At 40.5% G+C, this 16,617-nt stretch overlaps 1 protein-coding gene across 2 annotated transcripts in view; it reads left to right on the top strand.

Annotated features, from left to right (window-relative positions):
• Positions 1 to 16,617, top strand: part of MED13L (mediator complex subunit 13L) — a 301,950-nt gene that overhangs the window by 251,074 nt on the left and 34,259 nt on the right. For both annotated transcript variants that reach the window (XM_027044335.2, XM_027044334.2), the window contains exons 9-14: positions 1,726 to 1,830; positions 5,622 to 6,350; positions 7,176 to 7,401; positions 8,403 to 8,508; positions 8,816 to 8,940; positions 12,304 to 12,403. In XM_027044335.2, coding sequence (XP_026900136.2) covers positions 1,726 to 1,830; positions 5,622 to 6,350; positions 7,176 to 7,401; positions 8,403 to 8,508; positions 8,816 to 8,940; positions 12,304 to 12,403 — 1,391 coding nt within the window. The remainder of the gene's footprint in view (positions 1 to 1,725; positions 1,831 to 5,621; positions 6,351 to 7,175; positions 7,402 to 8,402; positions 8,509 to 8,815; positions 8,941 to 12,303; positions 12,404 to 16,617) is intronic.

Genomic DNA, 16,617 nt, shown 5'->3' with positions numbered 1-16,617 from the left:
CTTTACTGAATTTGATTATTTAGGAAATTTTGAAGTTCTGGTCATCTCAAGATTGGCACAGTATTCATCTGGCATTTTTTTTAGCACAGATGGTTTAGGACAGTAGTCAGTGGGTGTGGTTTTCCTTCGGATACCAATTTATGAATGTTTTCTATTTACAAAGGGAAATGACCTTTGTCGCATTTTCTGTGACATTGGCCTTCTGTTTTAAATGACAATACAGTTCTGAACTGAACTGATGACAGAGGGGTGTTTACCAGCAGCTGTGCTTCTGTTGGTTGATTTGGGGAAGCCATATTCTTTCTTCCCCTACCAGACTTTGCTTCCTTCCTTTCCTCCCCTACCACCTATCCTCCTGCTCTCCCTCCCTGCCTTCCTTAACATTATTCTGGAAAAGAGGAAGAATTGATTCTCAGAAGAGACTGCTGATGATTATTTTAGTTGCATGAATGAAAGCAAATAGTAGTCGATAAATACTATTCCACTTATCCAAATTTACGTAAACAGATTCAGCATATTTTCACATCTCTTTTGATAGAACTGAGATGTCCCCTTTTTTGCCTGAGGAAAGTAAACAAATGAGTCTTCCTTCTCTAGAACAGAATAAATATGGATGCTCTTGCCAATAACTGCTAAGAACTCCACTCCTTTTAGAAATTAATTAAGTGTTGTTCAGTGACTACTTAGAGTTCTGTATACAGATTTAAAACCTGTCATTTGGATCGAGCTTTTAGGAAATTCATACTATATATTTATTCCTCAGTGAATTGGTTCTGGAGTAGGCTGCTGATGAAGATATAGTACATAAAATCTAGAATAGTTGCAGCGGGAGATTATATATCATGTTATAGAATTAAAAAGGTATCTTTAGTCACTAAAAAATGATCCTTTTCTTTAGAATAATTGGTACAGGTGTTTTCACCTCTATCTACAATGCCTAGATGATTTCCAAGTTAACATTTTCTTTTTCTTTTCCTGACATTTACTGTCTTTGATTTTTGTCACCACTAACCTATCACCTTCGCCAACTCTAACAGCCCTTTGTGGCAGCAGCACAGAGCCGGGAAGTGACACCCAGAAAGGCAGGGGAGGGTAGAGAGCAAGAGAAGTCCCTCCAGAGCCGTCATCCAAGCACTTTGCAATATCAGCTGTGGCAGAATCAGCAATACAAAAATACTGCCCGGTGTTTTCTTGTCACTGTGTAATAACAGACACTGCTTTTTGCTACCAATTACCAGTGACATGTAAGAGGTCATTTTTTTCTTGTCTTTAATTCGCATTACAAGTGTAAAGTGCTGCCCTTAAATGCTAGTAAATATAGGAGTTTTAAGAATGATTTAAATAGTCTGTCCCAGGGCATGTAATTCACAGATGCTGCGAAAAGATAATTTTAAAAATTTTGGTTATTTCTACAAAATTTAGGTGGCTTTTTAAAGCAACGGCCCATAGTGCCAGGTAGTGTTTTAATTGCTCTGTGTGTCACCCGTGTTCAAATGTACTTTATTCTTAAACAGAAGTATTTTGAATCCTGCTTCTTCTAGTGCAAAGAACAAGTTGGTTCCCCCCCCCACCCCAACACACATCCTAGCCTTGGGTCGCTTTGAGCCATCTCTCAGCTAGCTAACATTACTATGTGTAATGTATTTGGGTCTTTTAAACATTTTTCTCCCAGAGGTACGAATATTATCTCATGTTGACACAACTCACCTTTTTAACCTTATGTAGGAGGAGCCAAATGTCGACTCCAACTCTTGAAGAAGAGCCTGCTAATAATCCTGCTACTTGGGATTTTGTGGATCCAACCCAAAGAGTCAGCTGTTCTTGCTCTAGGTAGGTGGTGGACGAGGCAGAACGGGGGTCGGATCGGATGGTGGCACCTTTTGTTGGCTGTGTCTCCTGGACTCTCAGACCGCTTCTTCCCCATCATTTTGTTTTGTCTTTTCTGTTCAGCCTTCTTCCTCCTCCAGTAGAGAAGAAAAAGATAAGTCTTTTCTTCTATGCAGATGGTACGGTTTTATTGTCAGGCCTCAAAAAGAGCTTTGTTAGATGACTGGCCCTGTGATCCAGTTGTTCCCACAAGTTTCTTCACAGTAGCTACCTCAAAACTAAAGGCATCAGTTTGATAAGACAGTCTCTTCCCCTTTAAATGAGTTTATTTCATAATTCTTAATTTTAAAGTAGAGATAAATATTAAATAAGTTGGCTAGAATTTATAGGATTTGGATTAAACAGGCCTTCCACAGATAATTTGTTTTGTTGTTGGTACTGCTGGTGTGTTTTGATGCTTGAGGCAGGTATTTGGTAACAACATCTGCCAATGGCTAAAATTCTTGTTCATTCATTTAGATATTTGAATAGAACCCTGAGTTGATCTCTGTAGAAAATTTTTGCTCTCATGGGCATTACCTTGACTTATCACTCCTTGTGGTAGTGGAGTCCTATTGTCCTGGGCACTCATGAGGGTTCTTAGGTTTCTTTTCTTTTCTCTTCTTTTCTTTTCTTTCTTAATTTATTTCGAGAGAGAAAAAATGAGAGCGTACAAGTGGCAAAGGGGGGGGGGGAGAAAGAGAGAGAGAGAGAGAGAGGATATGAATCTTAAGCAGGCTCCATACTCAGCACTGAGCCCAACGCAGGGCTCAATCCCACAACCCTGGGATCATGACCTGAGCCAAAATTAAGAGCTGGTTGCTTAACCGACTGAGGCACCTGGCACCCCAAGGTTCTTGGATTTCTTAAGTGTGTGTCAGCCTTACCTCCAGCTCAGCTGACTGTTGAACATGTGATGGTGATTATTCACTTAATGAGCAACTAAGAGTAGCTTTGCTTCCAAACTGTGTATTTTCACATGGGATACTGCTTAGCACTTAGAAAAAGTTCAGTGGAGATCATGCATATTAAGAAAAAGGCCATTCATTTCCCTAGTTTAGATAGGGGTTCTTAATGTGGCATAAATAAGTTGGCTTCTGAGTAAGGAGGCAGTCAAATGACCCCTGAGAATATATGCAAACTGTGTGTGTGTGTGTGTGTGTGTGTGTGCACGCATGCACACGCGCGCGTGTATACACACTTAAACAACAGTTTTGACACCACCTTCCTGTCCTCCCCTGCCCTTATTGTTGATTCTCTTTGTCAAGCTCTGCCTTACTAGTCAGCCTTTTTTTTTTTCCTTTGAGAAACATTGTAAGTATCAGCCTAATAAAACTCACTATTGATTTTTTCAAAGAGGATGTTTTTGAAGAAGTTGCTCCTCTCTGAGCATGTGAGAATCTCTCTCTGATCTCAGGGTAGGTGTGGTATGTCAGCTGAATCTCTGTTTTACTTCTGTTTCTTGGCCATTGTAAATTGTGTGACAAAAAGTATTTTCCTATTAACATGGATTTCTGAACCGCCTACAGCCAAGTTATAGGCCACCTTTAGAAAGCACCTAGGATAAAAATGTTAGTGTATTTAACTTTGCTTGTGCCTTCGTCTTGTTTTTGGTCTTAATCTAGATTTTTCACCTTTTTACTGATTTCTGTGACATTTTTATTTGGTACCTCAAGTTCTTTTTACCTGAAGTGTAAATAAATAACACGTTTTCTTTTGTCCCCTGAAGTTAATCCTTTTTTTTCTTCACCAGATCTTTACCTTCAGGTCTGTTTTGTAGTTATGCATTTGATTCTGTTGAGTCCCAAATATTTATCTCTAGACGTGACTTCCCATATATGCTTTAGTCTTATAATTACGGGGGTACCTTTGAGAAATACCCTTGATATTGACAAGTCTCTTTTCTCACAGATCAGGCACATTTTTTTAAGTCACCATTTTCCCTTCTCAGCCTAGAGACATTATCATTTATATATTTTTCTTCCGTTTTATAGATGATTTTTATCCTTGTATTTCACAATGACTTCCTTTGAAATATCTATGATAGTAATTCTATTTTCCCCATTCTTCTAGCCACTGTGTGTGTTTCTACAATGTTTGGCCCTGCTTCTGGTTTCTCCCCACCAATGGACCACCCATATAGTTAGCTTTCTGAGCCTGATCTGCCTGCCTGCTCCATGGAGGCCTTTTACCTGTTCAGAGATTTGCAGTGATAGTCTGTTACTTACTGATGTGTCCCTAATTGTAACCATTTCACAATGTAGCTGAGTCGTTAAGTACAATTGAAAAAAAAAATGACTTTATATGAGATTATCTAGTTTGCAAAAAGTCCTTACTTTGAAGAGGCTATCATAAAATATCTATCAAAGGATTGGTGTGGTTAAATGCTCTGAGAAAGTCTAAATGAAAAGGTTTTATGTAAAAGACTTTTAGAGCTTAGGTTTTAAAATAAGCACCCCTAGAAGATTTGATTGAGATATTTTTCAGATGAGACATTCACCTCTTACTGTGGTATGGTGCCCTGCAGATTTAAAGCACAATTTTTACCTTATTGACAATAGCCTTATGCTTAAACAACCTTCTTCAAAGTCAGAATTTTTTTTTTTTTTTTTTTTTTTTTGAGTAGCAAGGACTTTAGCAAGAGTCTTTTTGGATTATCTACTGCAGGATTACCAAACCCATTATGGAATGGTCCACTCCTCACACTGTTTAATGGCCTTATGGGGCAGGGTGGCCATCCTGCTGTCCCACTAAACCATCCCATTATGCCACACAAATCCGTTTTACTGCCCACTAGGGCATCATTTAGTGCAATGCAGCAGTAATTTAATGCCACCCTAGCGGCCTCAGAGAGTTACTGCTACACCGGCAGGAGAGCTTACATGTTTCCCTGGGTTGATTTATATATTGGGAGGAACTGGCTGACCTGCTATATAACTTTGTTGCACAGATTAAACCTTGGCATCGTCTCGTGGGCCCTTACTGAGCAATATCTCACACCTGTGCTTACCAAGAAGTGTGTTAGGGTATGAGCAGACTTGCCATCCTGCTTAGTACAGGTGCATTTGTGTACATGTGTGCTTTTAGTATTCCCTCCCCCTCTTCTTACTTCTAAGTTTGTGAGTCTATAAGATCCAAAGTTGTCTTTCCTTCCTTCTTTTTTCCAATAATAGTGGCATATAAGGTTTGTAGTCTGCTTATTCTATTAAATATTTGTAGGATCGACCCTTGGTTTCACACTTTGGGGGAAAATCGCATAATTATTTTGTTCCCGGTTGACAAGACTACAAGCTGTTATAAACCATTCTATATTGGACTTAGTAGAGTGTTGTAAGATAGAAATTGGAAGCTTTTTTTTCTCTCTTTCTTGGCGAATGATCTCATTACTCTTGGTTTTAAAATGCAGTGTGAACACGTTATCTGAGCCCCTTACCAAATTTGAAAGATTTGGGAATTTTGCAAATCCGTCTTTTGGTACGCGCTAGCGACATTAAGTCCGTCTCTTACCTGCTGGATTGTATGCGATTGGTTCACTACTCTCTGTCAGAGTGTGTTGCAGTTTTTGTCATTATAAAAATAATGAGCCTGGAGACCTTTTCCGTGTGTTAGTGCAGCCAGTGTGTGCTTAGAAGGTACAGCCTTCTCAGAGGCATCTCTTTTGTAATGTCATAATGGTGCAGGGATGTCATACTTCCAGAAGAGTGCGGTTGTTCTCAGGTGTGCGTTTCTTAACCTTATTTTAATTCTCATTTCAGGCATAAACTTCTAAAACGTTGTGCAGTAGGACCCAGTCGACCTCCCGCAGCATCTCAGCCAGGCTTCGGTGCAGGACCGTCATCATCTTCATCTTTACCACCTCCTGCTTCCAAGCACAAAACGACAGAAAGACCAGAAAAGGGAGACAAGTTGCAGAAGAGACCCTTGATACCATTTCACCACAGGCCATCTGTGGCTGACGAGTTCTGTGTGGAGCAAGATACACCAGGACAGAAGCTAGTGTTGGCAGGGATCGACTCCTCCCTAGAGGTGTCTAGCAGTAGGAAGTATGATAAACAAATGGCCGTGCCTTCCAGAAATACAAGCAAGCAAATGAATCTGAATCCTATGGATTCACCTCATTCCCCTATTTCCCCTCTGCCGCCAACACTCAGCCCTCAGCCACGAGGTCAGGAAACGGAGAGTTTGGACCCGCCATCTGTCCCTGTGAACCCAGCCCTCTATGGAAACGGGCTAGAACTCCAGCAGTTGTCAACTCTGGATGACAGAACTGTCCTCGTAGGCCAAAGACTGCCTCTGATGGCAGAGGTCAGCGAGACAGCCTTATATTGTGGGATTAGGCCCTCGAACCCGGAGTCGTCAGACAAGTCGTGGAACAGCTACCGTCTCCCGCCCGTTGACGATGCTGAGTTCCGGCCTCCAGAGCTCCAGGGCGAGAGGTGTGATGCCAAAATGGAGGTAAACTCAGAGAGCACCGCGCTGCAAAGGTGAGGAGACTCTGTCCCACCCACCCGATCGCCCGCCGACCGAGGCATAGGGTCTCGAGGATCAGGGCTACCCTCCTCACGTCTCCATTCTGTCCCTCCAGAGCCAAATGAAAGAGGCTTTTCTTCACCATTCGAGACTCTGCATTTGGAAAGTGTTTCAAAGTCAAGTGCTTTGTCCTTCTTGAGGTTTCACACACATGCACACACGTGTCGTTGTTTAAACATGTTGGCATATAAAGGTTTCATTATGGCATTTAGTGCATTAGTACGGAGATATTTTTGGCCTGCTGTTCGTTAGTCACAGAACGTAGCTTGGTGAGACTTTCCGTATTGTGGTCAGTGCCACCTTTATATGTTGGCACTTTTAAGGAGGGCTTCGGGTGCATTCAAGTGTGTATCCTGCATCTAGTAATAATACTATTTATAGTGCTTTTGAGCTGCCCCATTATTCTTCACAGTTTACACAGACCATCTCAGTTACTCTTCACCACCACATTACTACTTTATTTCATAGCTGAGAAAGAAGCGAGGGTCATGCGGTTAGTCACTGGCGTAGATTGAACTTGAACCTAGACAGTCTGTTCTTAAAGCCCATCTGTGCTCTTAACCGGAATCCATGGAATCAGAGACAAAAGCATCTACTCCTCACAAAGACCTACTAAGTTTTATTTGTGAACGTACTCTCTAAAAGAACTTCTTTTATAGAGATAAATTTTCTAAGTTTCATTTAAGCTTTGCAAATGCTTTAAATCATAAATGCTTTTTTTTTAAACATCAATCTTTTTACTTTAGCTTGCTTAAATCATTGTTTGTTTTCCCTTTTAGACTCTTAGCACAACCTAACAAACGGTTTAAAATCTGGCAAGAAAAGCAGCCCCAGATGCAGCCACTCCACTTCCTTGACCCATTGCCTCTGTCTCAGCAACCTGGAGACAGTTTGGGAGAAGTCAATGATCCATACACCTTTGAGGATGGCGACATAAAATACATCTTTACGGCAAACAAGAAATGCAAACAAGGGGCAGAGAAAGATTCCCTGAAAAAGAATAAGGTACCATTTAACATAGAGGGTGTCCAGCATGGTGTGGGTTTTGATCTCTGTCAGTACAACGTGTGTGGGAAAACTTCTGAGGCAGAATGTTTGAGATAGTCTTGCCTGATTGCTCTGTCCCCATATTCATGCTCTTGGTACTATTGTATTGAACAGCGTATTGTTCCTTTTTATGTCATGGCTCACCTTTGTTTAAGAGTCCGCTGAGCATAAATGAAGCCTCATATTTTCCAGGCTGTAGCTTGTACAGTGCATGCTTCCTCTCATACGCTAATTCTGGTTGGCCTATGCTCCCTGCTCCCTTCTTTTTAATTATTATTCCAAAACACCCAAAATGTGAAGAAAAAATAGGCTGATGACAGTGTCTATTGTTTATTGAGTGCTTGGTATGTCTCCCATACCAAGTGCTTTATATATGTGTCTGAATTAATACCAACACTACCTCCTGGCTTATGTCGGTATTACTTTTACTGGTTTCATTGTCATAAAATCGAGTACTGGGGGTGTGTGCTGTCTTTAGCCTTAAATTTTATAGCATTCCAAAATACTGGGCCATTTAAAGAGGTATTCTTGAGAGTAGAGGAAATAGGACAATTAAGAAGCCAGTACCGTTCCGGAAAATGCTTCCAGGATTCCTTTACAGAGATCTGTCTGGGTCCAGAAAGCTCGAACCGCAATTCAGCATCTAAAATGTTATTAAAGGCAGCTTTTAACACCATGGCAGGACTGTAGTCAAATGCCACCAGTACTGATTAGCCATAAAACCCAGATTGACTCAGAATATGCCATAGGATTGGAGGGAAAGTGTGGGAGTTTTGGGTTCTGTTTAAATTCAGGGAAAAGGACCGATCTTTTATTTCCCTTGGTTGCATAGACCATGGTTTATCATACTTGTGCTCATAACAAGTTCCATTCTCCCCTCTAATTCTTTGTGTTCTCCCTCATATTCCACACTTTGGGTTGGTGTTCATGTGTTTTGTTTGGCTGAATTTATTATACAGTCAGAGGATGGATTTGGTACCAAGGATGTCACTACACCAGGTCATTCCACGCCGGTGCCTGATGGGAAAAATGCCATGTCTATTTTCAGTTCTGCTACTAAAACAGGTGTGTACAATGATTATTTGCCTCACTTGGATTGTTGCTAAAGTAAAATGCAAGGGAGATGCTTCTCAATTTAGAATTATATTTTTACTGTAATACCAATAATTTGATCTCATCTTGAATTTTTCACTGTTTGTTTTTCAGTTATTTTCAAAACTGATAAACATATTTGGAAATAATTGTCTCTAAATTTAACTGAAAACCTAGGGAAAAAATTCACAGGCAGGTCTGCTCGTTGAGACCCATGTCCTCTCCTCGGTCCTCTCTCGGTGAAGTTGTTCATTCTGGGTCTTCGCCTCCTTCCCTGCAGATGTCCGGCAGGACAGTGCTGCTGGCAGAGCCGGCTCCAGTAGCCTTACCCAGGTGACAGATCTGGCACCTTCCCTGCACGACCTAGACAACATCTTTGATAATTCCGATGACGACGAACTTGGGGTGAGTCTGCCATGGCTCCACAAGCAGAAACTTCCCGAAATGGGAGGATGTGTGTCGCTGTTGGAGCTCCTCCTTACTGTTTGGTCTGTTGAATTTGGGGGCCCTGTTTCAGGTTCAGAATCCTCTTCAGAAACGTTGGTATACCTTGAAAGGATTCTAAAAGTGGCTCGTGTTGTCTCTAACACGCCTTGGGTTCTGTTTGTTGATGGTTGGTTTTTTTGTTTTTTTATTATTAGTGCTATTCCTGTTGTAAATATTAAAATCTTTCACATTCAGTGTATGTGCTGCCGAAGCTTCACATTTAGTTTAAAAACATTTTTTTTAAAGACTGAGCGCTTTTTTTTCTTTTAGGTTTTATTTATTTATTTTGAGAGAAACAGAAAGCGAGTGGGAGAGGGGCAGAGAGGGAGAGAATCCCCAACAGGCTCTGTGCTGTCAGCACGGAACCCAACATAGGGCTCGAACTCACAAACCACGAGATCGTAACCTGAGCCGAAACCAAGAAGTCGATGCTTAGCTGACTGAGCCACCCAGCTGCTCCTTTCACAGTTAATTTTTAAATCCTTCTAACTATCATGAGACTAGTAGAAGTGTATTATGTAGACCCTTTAGCTCAGATTTTAAAGATAATGCCCATAACGTTTTATTCATCTCATCAGTCAGAAAGTAGTCTACATTTTGAGAGATAGACGAGTATGATGCATACTTTTTAAGGTTATGACACCGTAGTGGGGAAGTAGGATTTACGTACAAAGAAGTTAAATAATACCAGGTATGATGTGGTTAAAGTGACAGATAAAATTTAAAATTCTTGGGTGAACAGCTGAACTGAGTCAGGAAATTTGTGTCCTCATCCTCCTAACCACCTCTGTACTTTTGGGCAAATAGAAGTACCTATAATTTCTGGGGGGCCTAGAAATGAGTAAGATAGGCCCTCTCTTCAGAGAAGTAAGCTTATTTTTCTATCACTTATGTTATTTACCTTCCTTCCCTTCTGCCCTTTTCCCATATATTTGTTAATCACTTGATGGTCAGTTCCATTGTGACATGTACACGAGGTTACAAATATTACCACCCTTATACTTGAGATGCTCACAGACCTCAGGAGAAATAGCTTGTAAATAAATGTAAACATACACTTCAAAAATACACACACACACACACACACACACACACACACACACACGTGTACGTACTTACTACTGAGAGTGTAGTAATTGACTTGCGTCTAAAGATGCTGGGTGTTCAAGTACGAAGTGACAGGCAAACAGTGTTTAAGTTAAGGCTTAAACTTTAAGTAGGAATCAGAATTCTAAAGCCTGTTCTCACTGTAAAGTAAAATGTATCTGATTAACCGATATTATACACTATTAGTAATGTAAGTACTTAGAAGATGATATCATAATGGCCTCCAAGAATGGATTTGACTTGAGATGTGGAAAGACAGGGTTATTGAGATAGAGGGGAGAGACATCAGTTCGAGCCTGGAATGAGCCTTGATTAAGCAACAAGAACGAACTAGCTTGGGGTTGGGGGGATAAAGAACAGACCACTGGTCTGCTCTCTGACTGGTGGGTAAAGATTGACAGGGTTAAGAAGGTTTTTGACCATCCTTATGGCTTTGGACTTTGAACTCGGCCTGTAATATATTCCTCTGTGAAGGCTGCTGAGTGTGGACCTGAGCTGGCTTCCATCAGTCTCTTACACAGAAAGCAGGGGTACTGTTGGGTAACTTTCGTTGGATTAAAACACAAGGACCTAAATTCAGGCAGTGGCTGCATGAAGGAAAAGGACACGTCAAGGAGAAAAACATTAATACGAGAAATGACATGTTTCCTTGTGGTAGATCCGGGCATCGGAGAGCCATTTGGAACGTGACTGTCGCCCTAAAGCCGGGTATTGTCTGGGATTGGTTTTGATGATCCTTAGGGTTTGGTCAGATGCTTCGGTAGTGATGGTGGGGAGGAAGTATGAAAAGGAATTAAAGAGAAGTAGAAAGAAGTAAGAAAAGGGAAAAAGCAAGCATTACAGAGCAGCTGGGGACTGTTCACACCACCATCCCTAGTGATTCCTGTTGGTGTCCGAGCCCCGGCACTTATACTCTCTGTGTAAATCATGTATTCCTGTTGGACTAAATGAAGATACATTTACTTTTTTTTTTTGATATAGTTTTAGGAACGTTAATGTGTGATGGAGGGTTGGCCATTTTTAATCTAATTTTCATTTCTCTGAAATGTTTGTTCACTCTGATTTCTAGCCTGGCATTTAATCAAGAGAATCATTCAGCTTAGAACCGTTTTTGCTAATTTGTCTTACTGATAACTGGCATTATGTGGCTGTTGTCCACGTTTCATCTCAGATGTCTTTGAGTTTAATTTCACACTTCAACTCTATGTCATTGAATAAATACACATAAAGGCTTTCTGTTTGTGAAAATCTTTTTTCCTTTGGTCACCAATTCATTTGAGTTCTTAAAGATAATCTTGCCTATTAAAAGACTTAATTTCTTTTGAATAACAAAATTCCTCTGCATATTTCAGTAATTTTATATGATATGGTTATTTTTTATGAAGAATAGTAAATGTGGGAATAGGAGTAGAAGATACGTGTTCGTGTGTGTGTGTGTGTGTATGTGTGCGCTTGTGTGTGTGTGCGTGTGTGTGTGTGTGGTGAAAAATGAAAGCGTAATACTTTGGGAGGACTTGAGGTCACTTCTTTTAACTGCCTGCTTCCAAACAGAAGGAAAACCAGACTGATAATTAATTACCACTTGGAGGCACCACCCTAATTTAATTATTGTGTCCCTGAAACCACTTCTCTAATCACCTGGGAGGAAGATTTGCTTAAGGTCTGCAAGTTCTGCTCTGCTGGTGCAATCTACCCTTACAAGATCTGTGCAGAGACTTAGTCACTCTGGTTTTCACTCTTGATAAGCTTGTAGCCTTCTCCTTTGCTTCACTGTCTGCTGGTATTACCAGAAGTTCGCTTGGTAAATCCTGTGTAAGGAAGCGTCTTTCCTTCATTCCAGAATATCAGTAGGCACATGTTAAGAAATAGTTGACTAATGGGGCGCCTGGGTGGTTCAGTCGGTTGAGCGTCTGACTTCAGCCCAGGTCATGATCTCGCACTTCAGGCGTTCGAGCCCTGCGTCGGGCTCTGTGCTGGCGGCTTGGAGCCTGGACCCTGCTTCGGGTTCTGTGTCTTCCTTGCTGTCTGCCCCTCCCCCACTTGCACTCTGTCTCTCTGTCTCCCAAAAATAAACAAACATTTTAAAAAAATGCAAAAAAAAGAAAAAGAAGTAGTTGTGGCTCTACTTGTATACACGTGTGTTGCCCTGTTTTAATAAAAATAATCTTTCCTTAGGCTGCATCACCTGCGCTGCGCTCATCCAAAATGCCTGCAGTTGGGGCAGAAGACCGGCCTCTTGGGAAGGACGGAAGAGCTGCTGTTCCGTACCCACCAAGTAAGAAAAGGAAATTGAGCTTTGCCGTGCTATTTACAACTTACACAGGGTGTTCTCATACTCACTGGTGCCTTATCTGAGACTCCCCTCTCCCTGCCTCTTTTCTTTTAACGGAATATTAACTGCAAGTGAAAACTTGTACAAGTTAGAATGCCTTCAATGGCAGGCAGCTAAGACACCATCTTCGTTTGAATTCCTTTTGCTTTTGTTTTCAAATTAAGAATTAACTTTTGTGGTTTAAAATGTGGAAAAACATGTTTTAGGTTTGTTTCTCTAATGGCCTTTTTCCCAGTAGAATAAATGCTGCGCAATGATTTTTAGAATGATATTCCACTATAAGAGTGTAAGATGTTTCAATTTTTGTAAATTTAATTTACACAAGAATGATGAACATTTGTTTCCTATGGTCCTTTTCCTAATTCATACTGAGCTTTTTGTGTTTCCTTTTGAGATCAACTACTTTATTATGTTTGATGACAAGAGGAGGAACTTCTTCCCCCACCCCACCCCCCCCAATTATTCTTCACCCTAGGAAACTACATTATTCTACGAGAGAAAAGAAAGCCAGGGTAGCTTATGTGGATACTCTGAAGCAGAAACATAATTCCATTGCAAATCATTCTTTAATACCTTCTCATTAACTTCAGCTGGTAATGAGAACAAATTGAGGGGAAAAACCACTATGTCATAGGGATGAGTCAAAAAGTTTTATGAACCTATAAATGTGTGCTGATTTACTCAAATGTAGAAGTGTGAAGTATACAGAGATTGGATTTTGACAGCTTTAGGAGATCCATAGCTTTTTAAAATATGCAAAGCTTTCTCAAGCATGACATGTATGAAAATGAATAATGGTAGCCAGCCAGTCGCTGTAGTTTTTTTTAATTAAACATTTTTCTTTTTTTATTACTCTGCACTGCAGAATTTTGCAAACATGGAATTCACAGATTAAAAGAAACAATATTAAGATAGATACCTATGGAATAGGTCAGATGAATGAATTTTTTCCCTTGTTTTGGACCAGTTAATCCGCTGCCCTTTTTGACATTAAGTGACAATGTAGCGATGTTAAATGTTAAAATGTCTGATGACTTGTCCAAGATTATTGGACTCAAAATATTGCATTCAGAAACCACTCTGCTAGGAAGTGTTATTGCTCAGGAAAGTATATGGTATACTTTCTTCTCGCTCTCATTTTTATTCAGAAAATAATTGTTTCAAAAAGAAGCTACTCAAAATTTTATAATAAGTACAGGTTATAAAAATTAATTAGTTTGTAATATAGCAAAAATATTAGCATTAGGATAATACATCTATATAAGAGTGAATGGGATCTTTTGAAGTGCACAAAGTATGTGTGAGGAAATGTGTGGAAATGGACATATCTGCAATATCTCCTCCCGCAACATGACAGTGAAATAGCATGGCAAGAAGTTCCTCATCTTTATTGTACATGGAGGTGGAAGACAGACATATTATAAAATTTAGTGTGTAGAGCAGCACCATCCAATGTAATAGAAATACAGTGTGAATTGAGAGCCACATAGCAATTTTAAATTTTCTAGTAGCATTAAAGAACACAAAAAGAACCATGTAAAATTAATTTAAATAATATGTTTATATAACTTAATGTAACCAAAATAGTGTCATTTTTACATGTAATCAGTATTAAAAATATTGAGGTGTTTTACATTCCCTTTTTGAACTAACTCTCTAGAACCTGGTGTATATTTTATACGCACAGCGCGTCTCAGTTTGGACAGCACCTGGTTTGCGTGCTCTAGAGCCATATGCGGCAGTGGATACGGTCTTGGACGGAATAGGTCCACAGTTACTCATTTGCATATGTCATAACATAATAATGAAGAGAGCAGCACACAGTAATAACTAGGTTTGGTTTAGCACCAAGTCTGTGTTAAGGTAATGTTATACCAATACATACAATAACACCCCTCATCTCCAGTCCATTCTGGTAGCTGTTCCTGCTCTTGCTTTAACATTTTTAGAGGGAAAATCCAAGAGGCAAGCCATGGAGGAGCCTTTCTTTTTGGAGGACCAGAGTGTTTCTCTGGTTTCTGTCGTCTTTCTGTCTCATCCATGTCGAGTGCAGTTTGTTTTTTCATCTCAAACGTTGTTTAGGGTCATATCTTTTCAGAAATTCCTTGTAACTTAACAGCATTTTCATCTTTTTGCAGTCAAAAGAAAATGGGCATGGCGGACTAATTATTACTTGCTTCATCACTTATTGAATGTTTCGGTGTTATGTGGCAAAGTGTTGACTTCCATGCATACGTTATGTTATTTAATGTATATCAAAAAAAATAGGAAGGTAGATACGATTACCATTTGGCAGATGAGGAACTTGAAGCTAGAGAGGCTATGAGTCTTCCTTAAGAATATCTGACAATGGGGCTCCTGGCTTGCTCAGTCAGTGGAGTGTGTGACTCTTTTTAAATTTTTTTTTTTACATTTATTTATTTTCGAGAGAGAGCACAAGTGGGGGAGAAGCAGAGAGAGAATGAAACACAGAATCCGAAGCAGGCTCCAGGCTCCGAGCTGTGAGCACAGAGCCCGACGCGGGACTCGAACCCACAAACCGTGAGATCATGACCTGAGCCGAAGTCAGACGCTCGTCTGACTGAGCCACCCAGGTGCCCCTGGAGTGTGTGACTCTTGATCTCAGGGTTGTGAGTTGAGACTCCCATGTTGGGTGTAGAGATTACTTAAAAATAAAATCTTAAAAAAATACAGATTTGATAATAAGAATGCTGAAGGCCACTTTTTAAAGTGAATCTCTGGCAAGTGGAATCTCATTTTCCATACTTTCTTGTGTGTGTTCTTTTTTTACTTTTGATAAAAAATGTCACGGTTCCTGAGGTGTTGAAAATTGACATATGCAGCTTTGTTAGGTAGCATCAAAGAATTTGAGGATCCCCAAGTGGGAAACGCCTTTAGTACATTTCTTAGAGAAAATTTAGACACTAATTTAATAAAATAATTCTTGGTAAAATTTCATGCATAGCCAGAACACCTGTATGTGAAGGAAAGGCTTTAAGTTTGTTGTCATTTTAACACAAAGAGAATTTGTACAGTTTATTTTCCAAATATTTACTTGGTGATTAAGATCTATAGTAGGAGTTTGAAACTTTTGTGAAGCAGACTTAGAGTTTAAAATGTTATACAGAAACATTAATTTTGTTTTAAATTGATCAGTAGTTTGCTCTTTGGCTTGGGAAAAGGAGTAGGGACTAAAAGATAAAGGTGATGGATGTACTTCAAGTGTAACCTAACTCAGTGTTAAAGTCTTCAGTCTTGTTTCAAGGAAAACTATTGATCTGGTGGCTGCTACATTTGAAGACCATGTTTCCTTCTCAGACTCCACTGGTTCTCTGGGATTTTCTGGCTTGGCTTGTATTCCTAGTTCCATGAATTGTCAGATTCCTTAAGGGTAAAATACTGTCCTAGCAAGAAGGTGCCTTGAAGATCTACTGGGGGGGGGGGGGGTGGCATTAGTTTTTCCTCTTTTCTCTCTTTTTTTCTTAATTGGCAGCAGCAGGTACCATTTTGTATAATGAAATCTTACACAGAATCCTATTATAGGAAATAGAAGTGGAAATAAATGATGAGAGTCAAAGTTGGGATCTGAAATCCTGTCTGTTGGCCTCTTCCTTCCCTTGTTTTATAGAGGAGCACCTAAAGCCTTACTCAGGATTATATAGTTGTTTAACTGGGAAACATTGTAAAGATCATCTGGTACAGAAGTTCTCACCATTCTTCTGCCTCCACATGGCAGAGGCTCCCCCCCCCCCCGCCCCCGCCCTCCACAAACAGAGGAAAGCCGGCAAGCCTGGTGAGAATCACACATTTAGTCCAGCCAAGTAGGTGAAGGATCGGAGGCGCTGAGGGCGGAGGTGACCTGACCTGACCATAGCAGTGCTGAGCTGTGAGCGCCTGGACTGCGGAAGCATTCCCGGTGCTGCCGCCATGCAGCTCTGCCTCAGACTCTCTAGCGCGGGGCAGAGCACGATGTAGTTACTCCAGAAGTCCTCTCTTAGTCTGTTCAGTGGTTACCGTTTGCCTCTTCACATGTTGAAGCGACTTGGGCACCTAGGCGGCTCCGCTGGTTAAACGTCCTACTCTTGGTTTCGGCTCAGGTCATGATCTCACAGTTCGTGAGTTCAAGCCCCACGTCAGACTCTGCCCTTGACAGTGTG

Source organism: Acinonyx jubatus, chromosome D3 (assembly GCF_027475565.1).
Source record: "Acinonyx jubatus isolate Ajub_Pintada_27869175 chromosome D3, VMU_Ajub_asm_v1.0, whole genome shotgun sequence".
NCBI classification, from domain to species: Eukaryota; Metazoa; Chordata; class Mammalia; order Carnivora; family Felidae; genus Acinonyx; species Acinonyx jubatus.
Note: the sequence above shows the minus strand (reverse complement) of the source record. Positions and strands in the feature narration are given on the sequence as shown.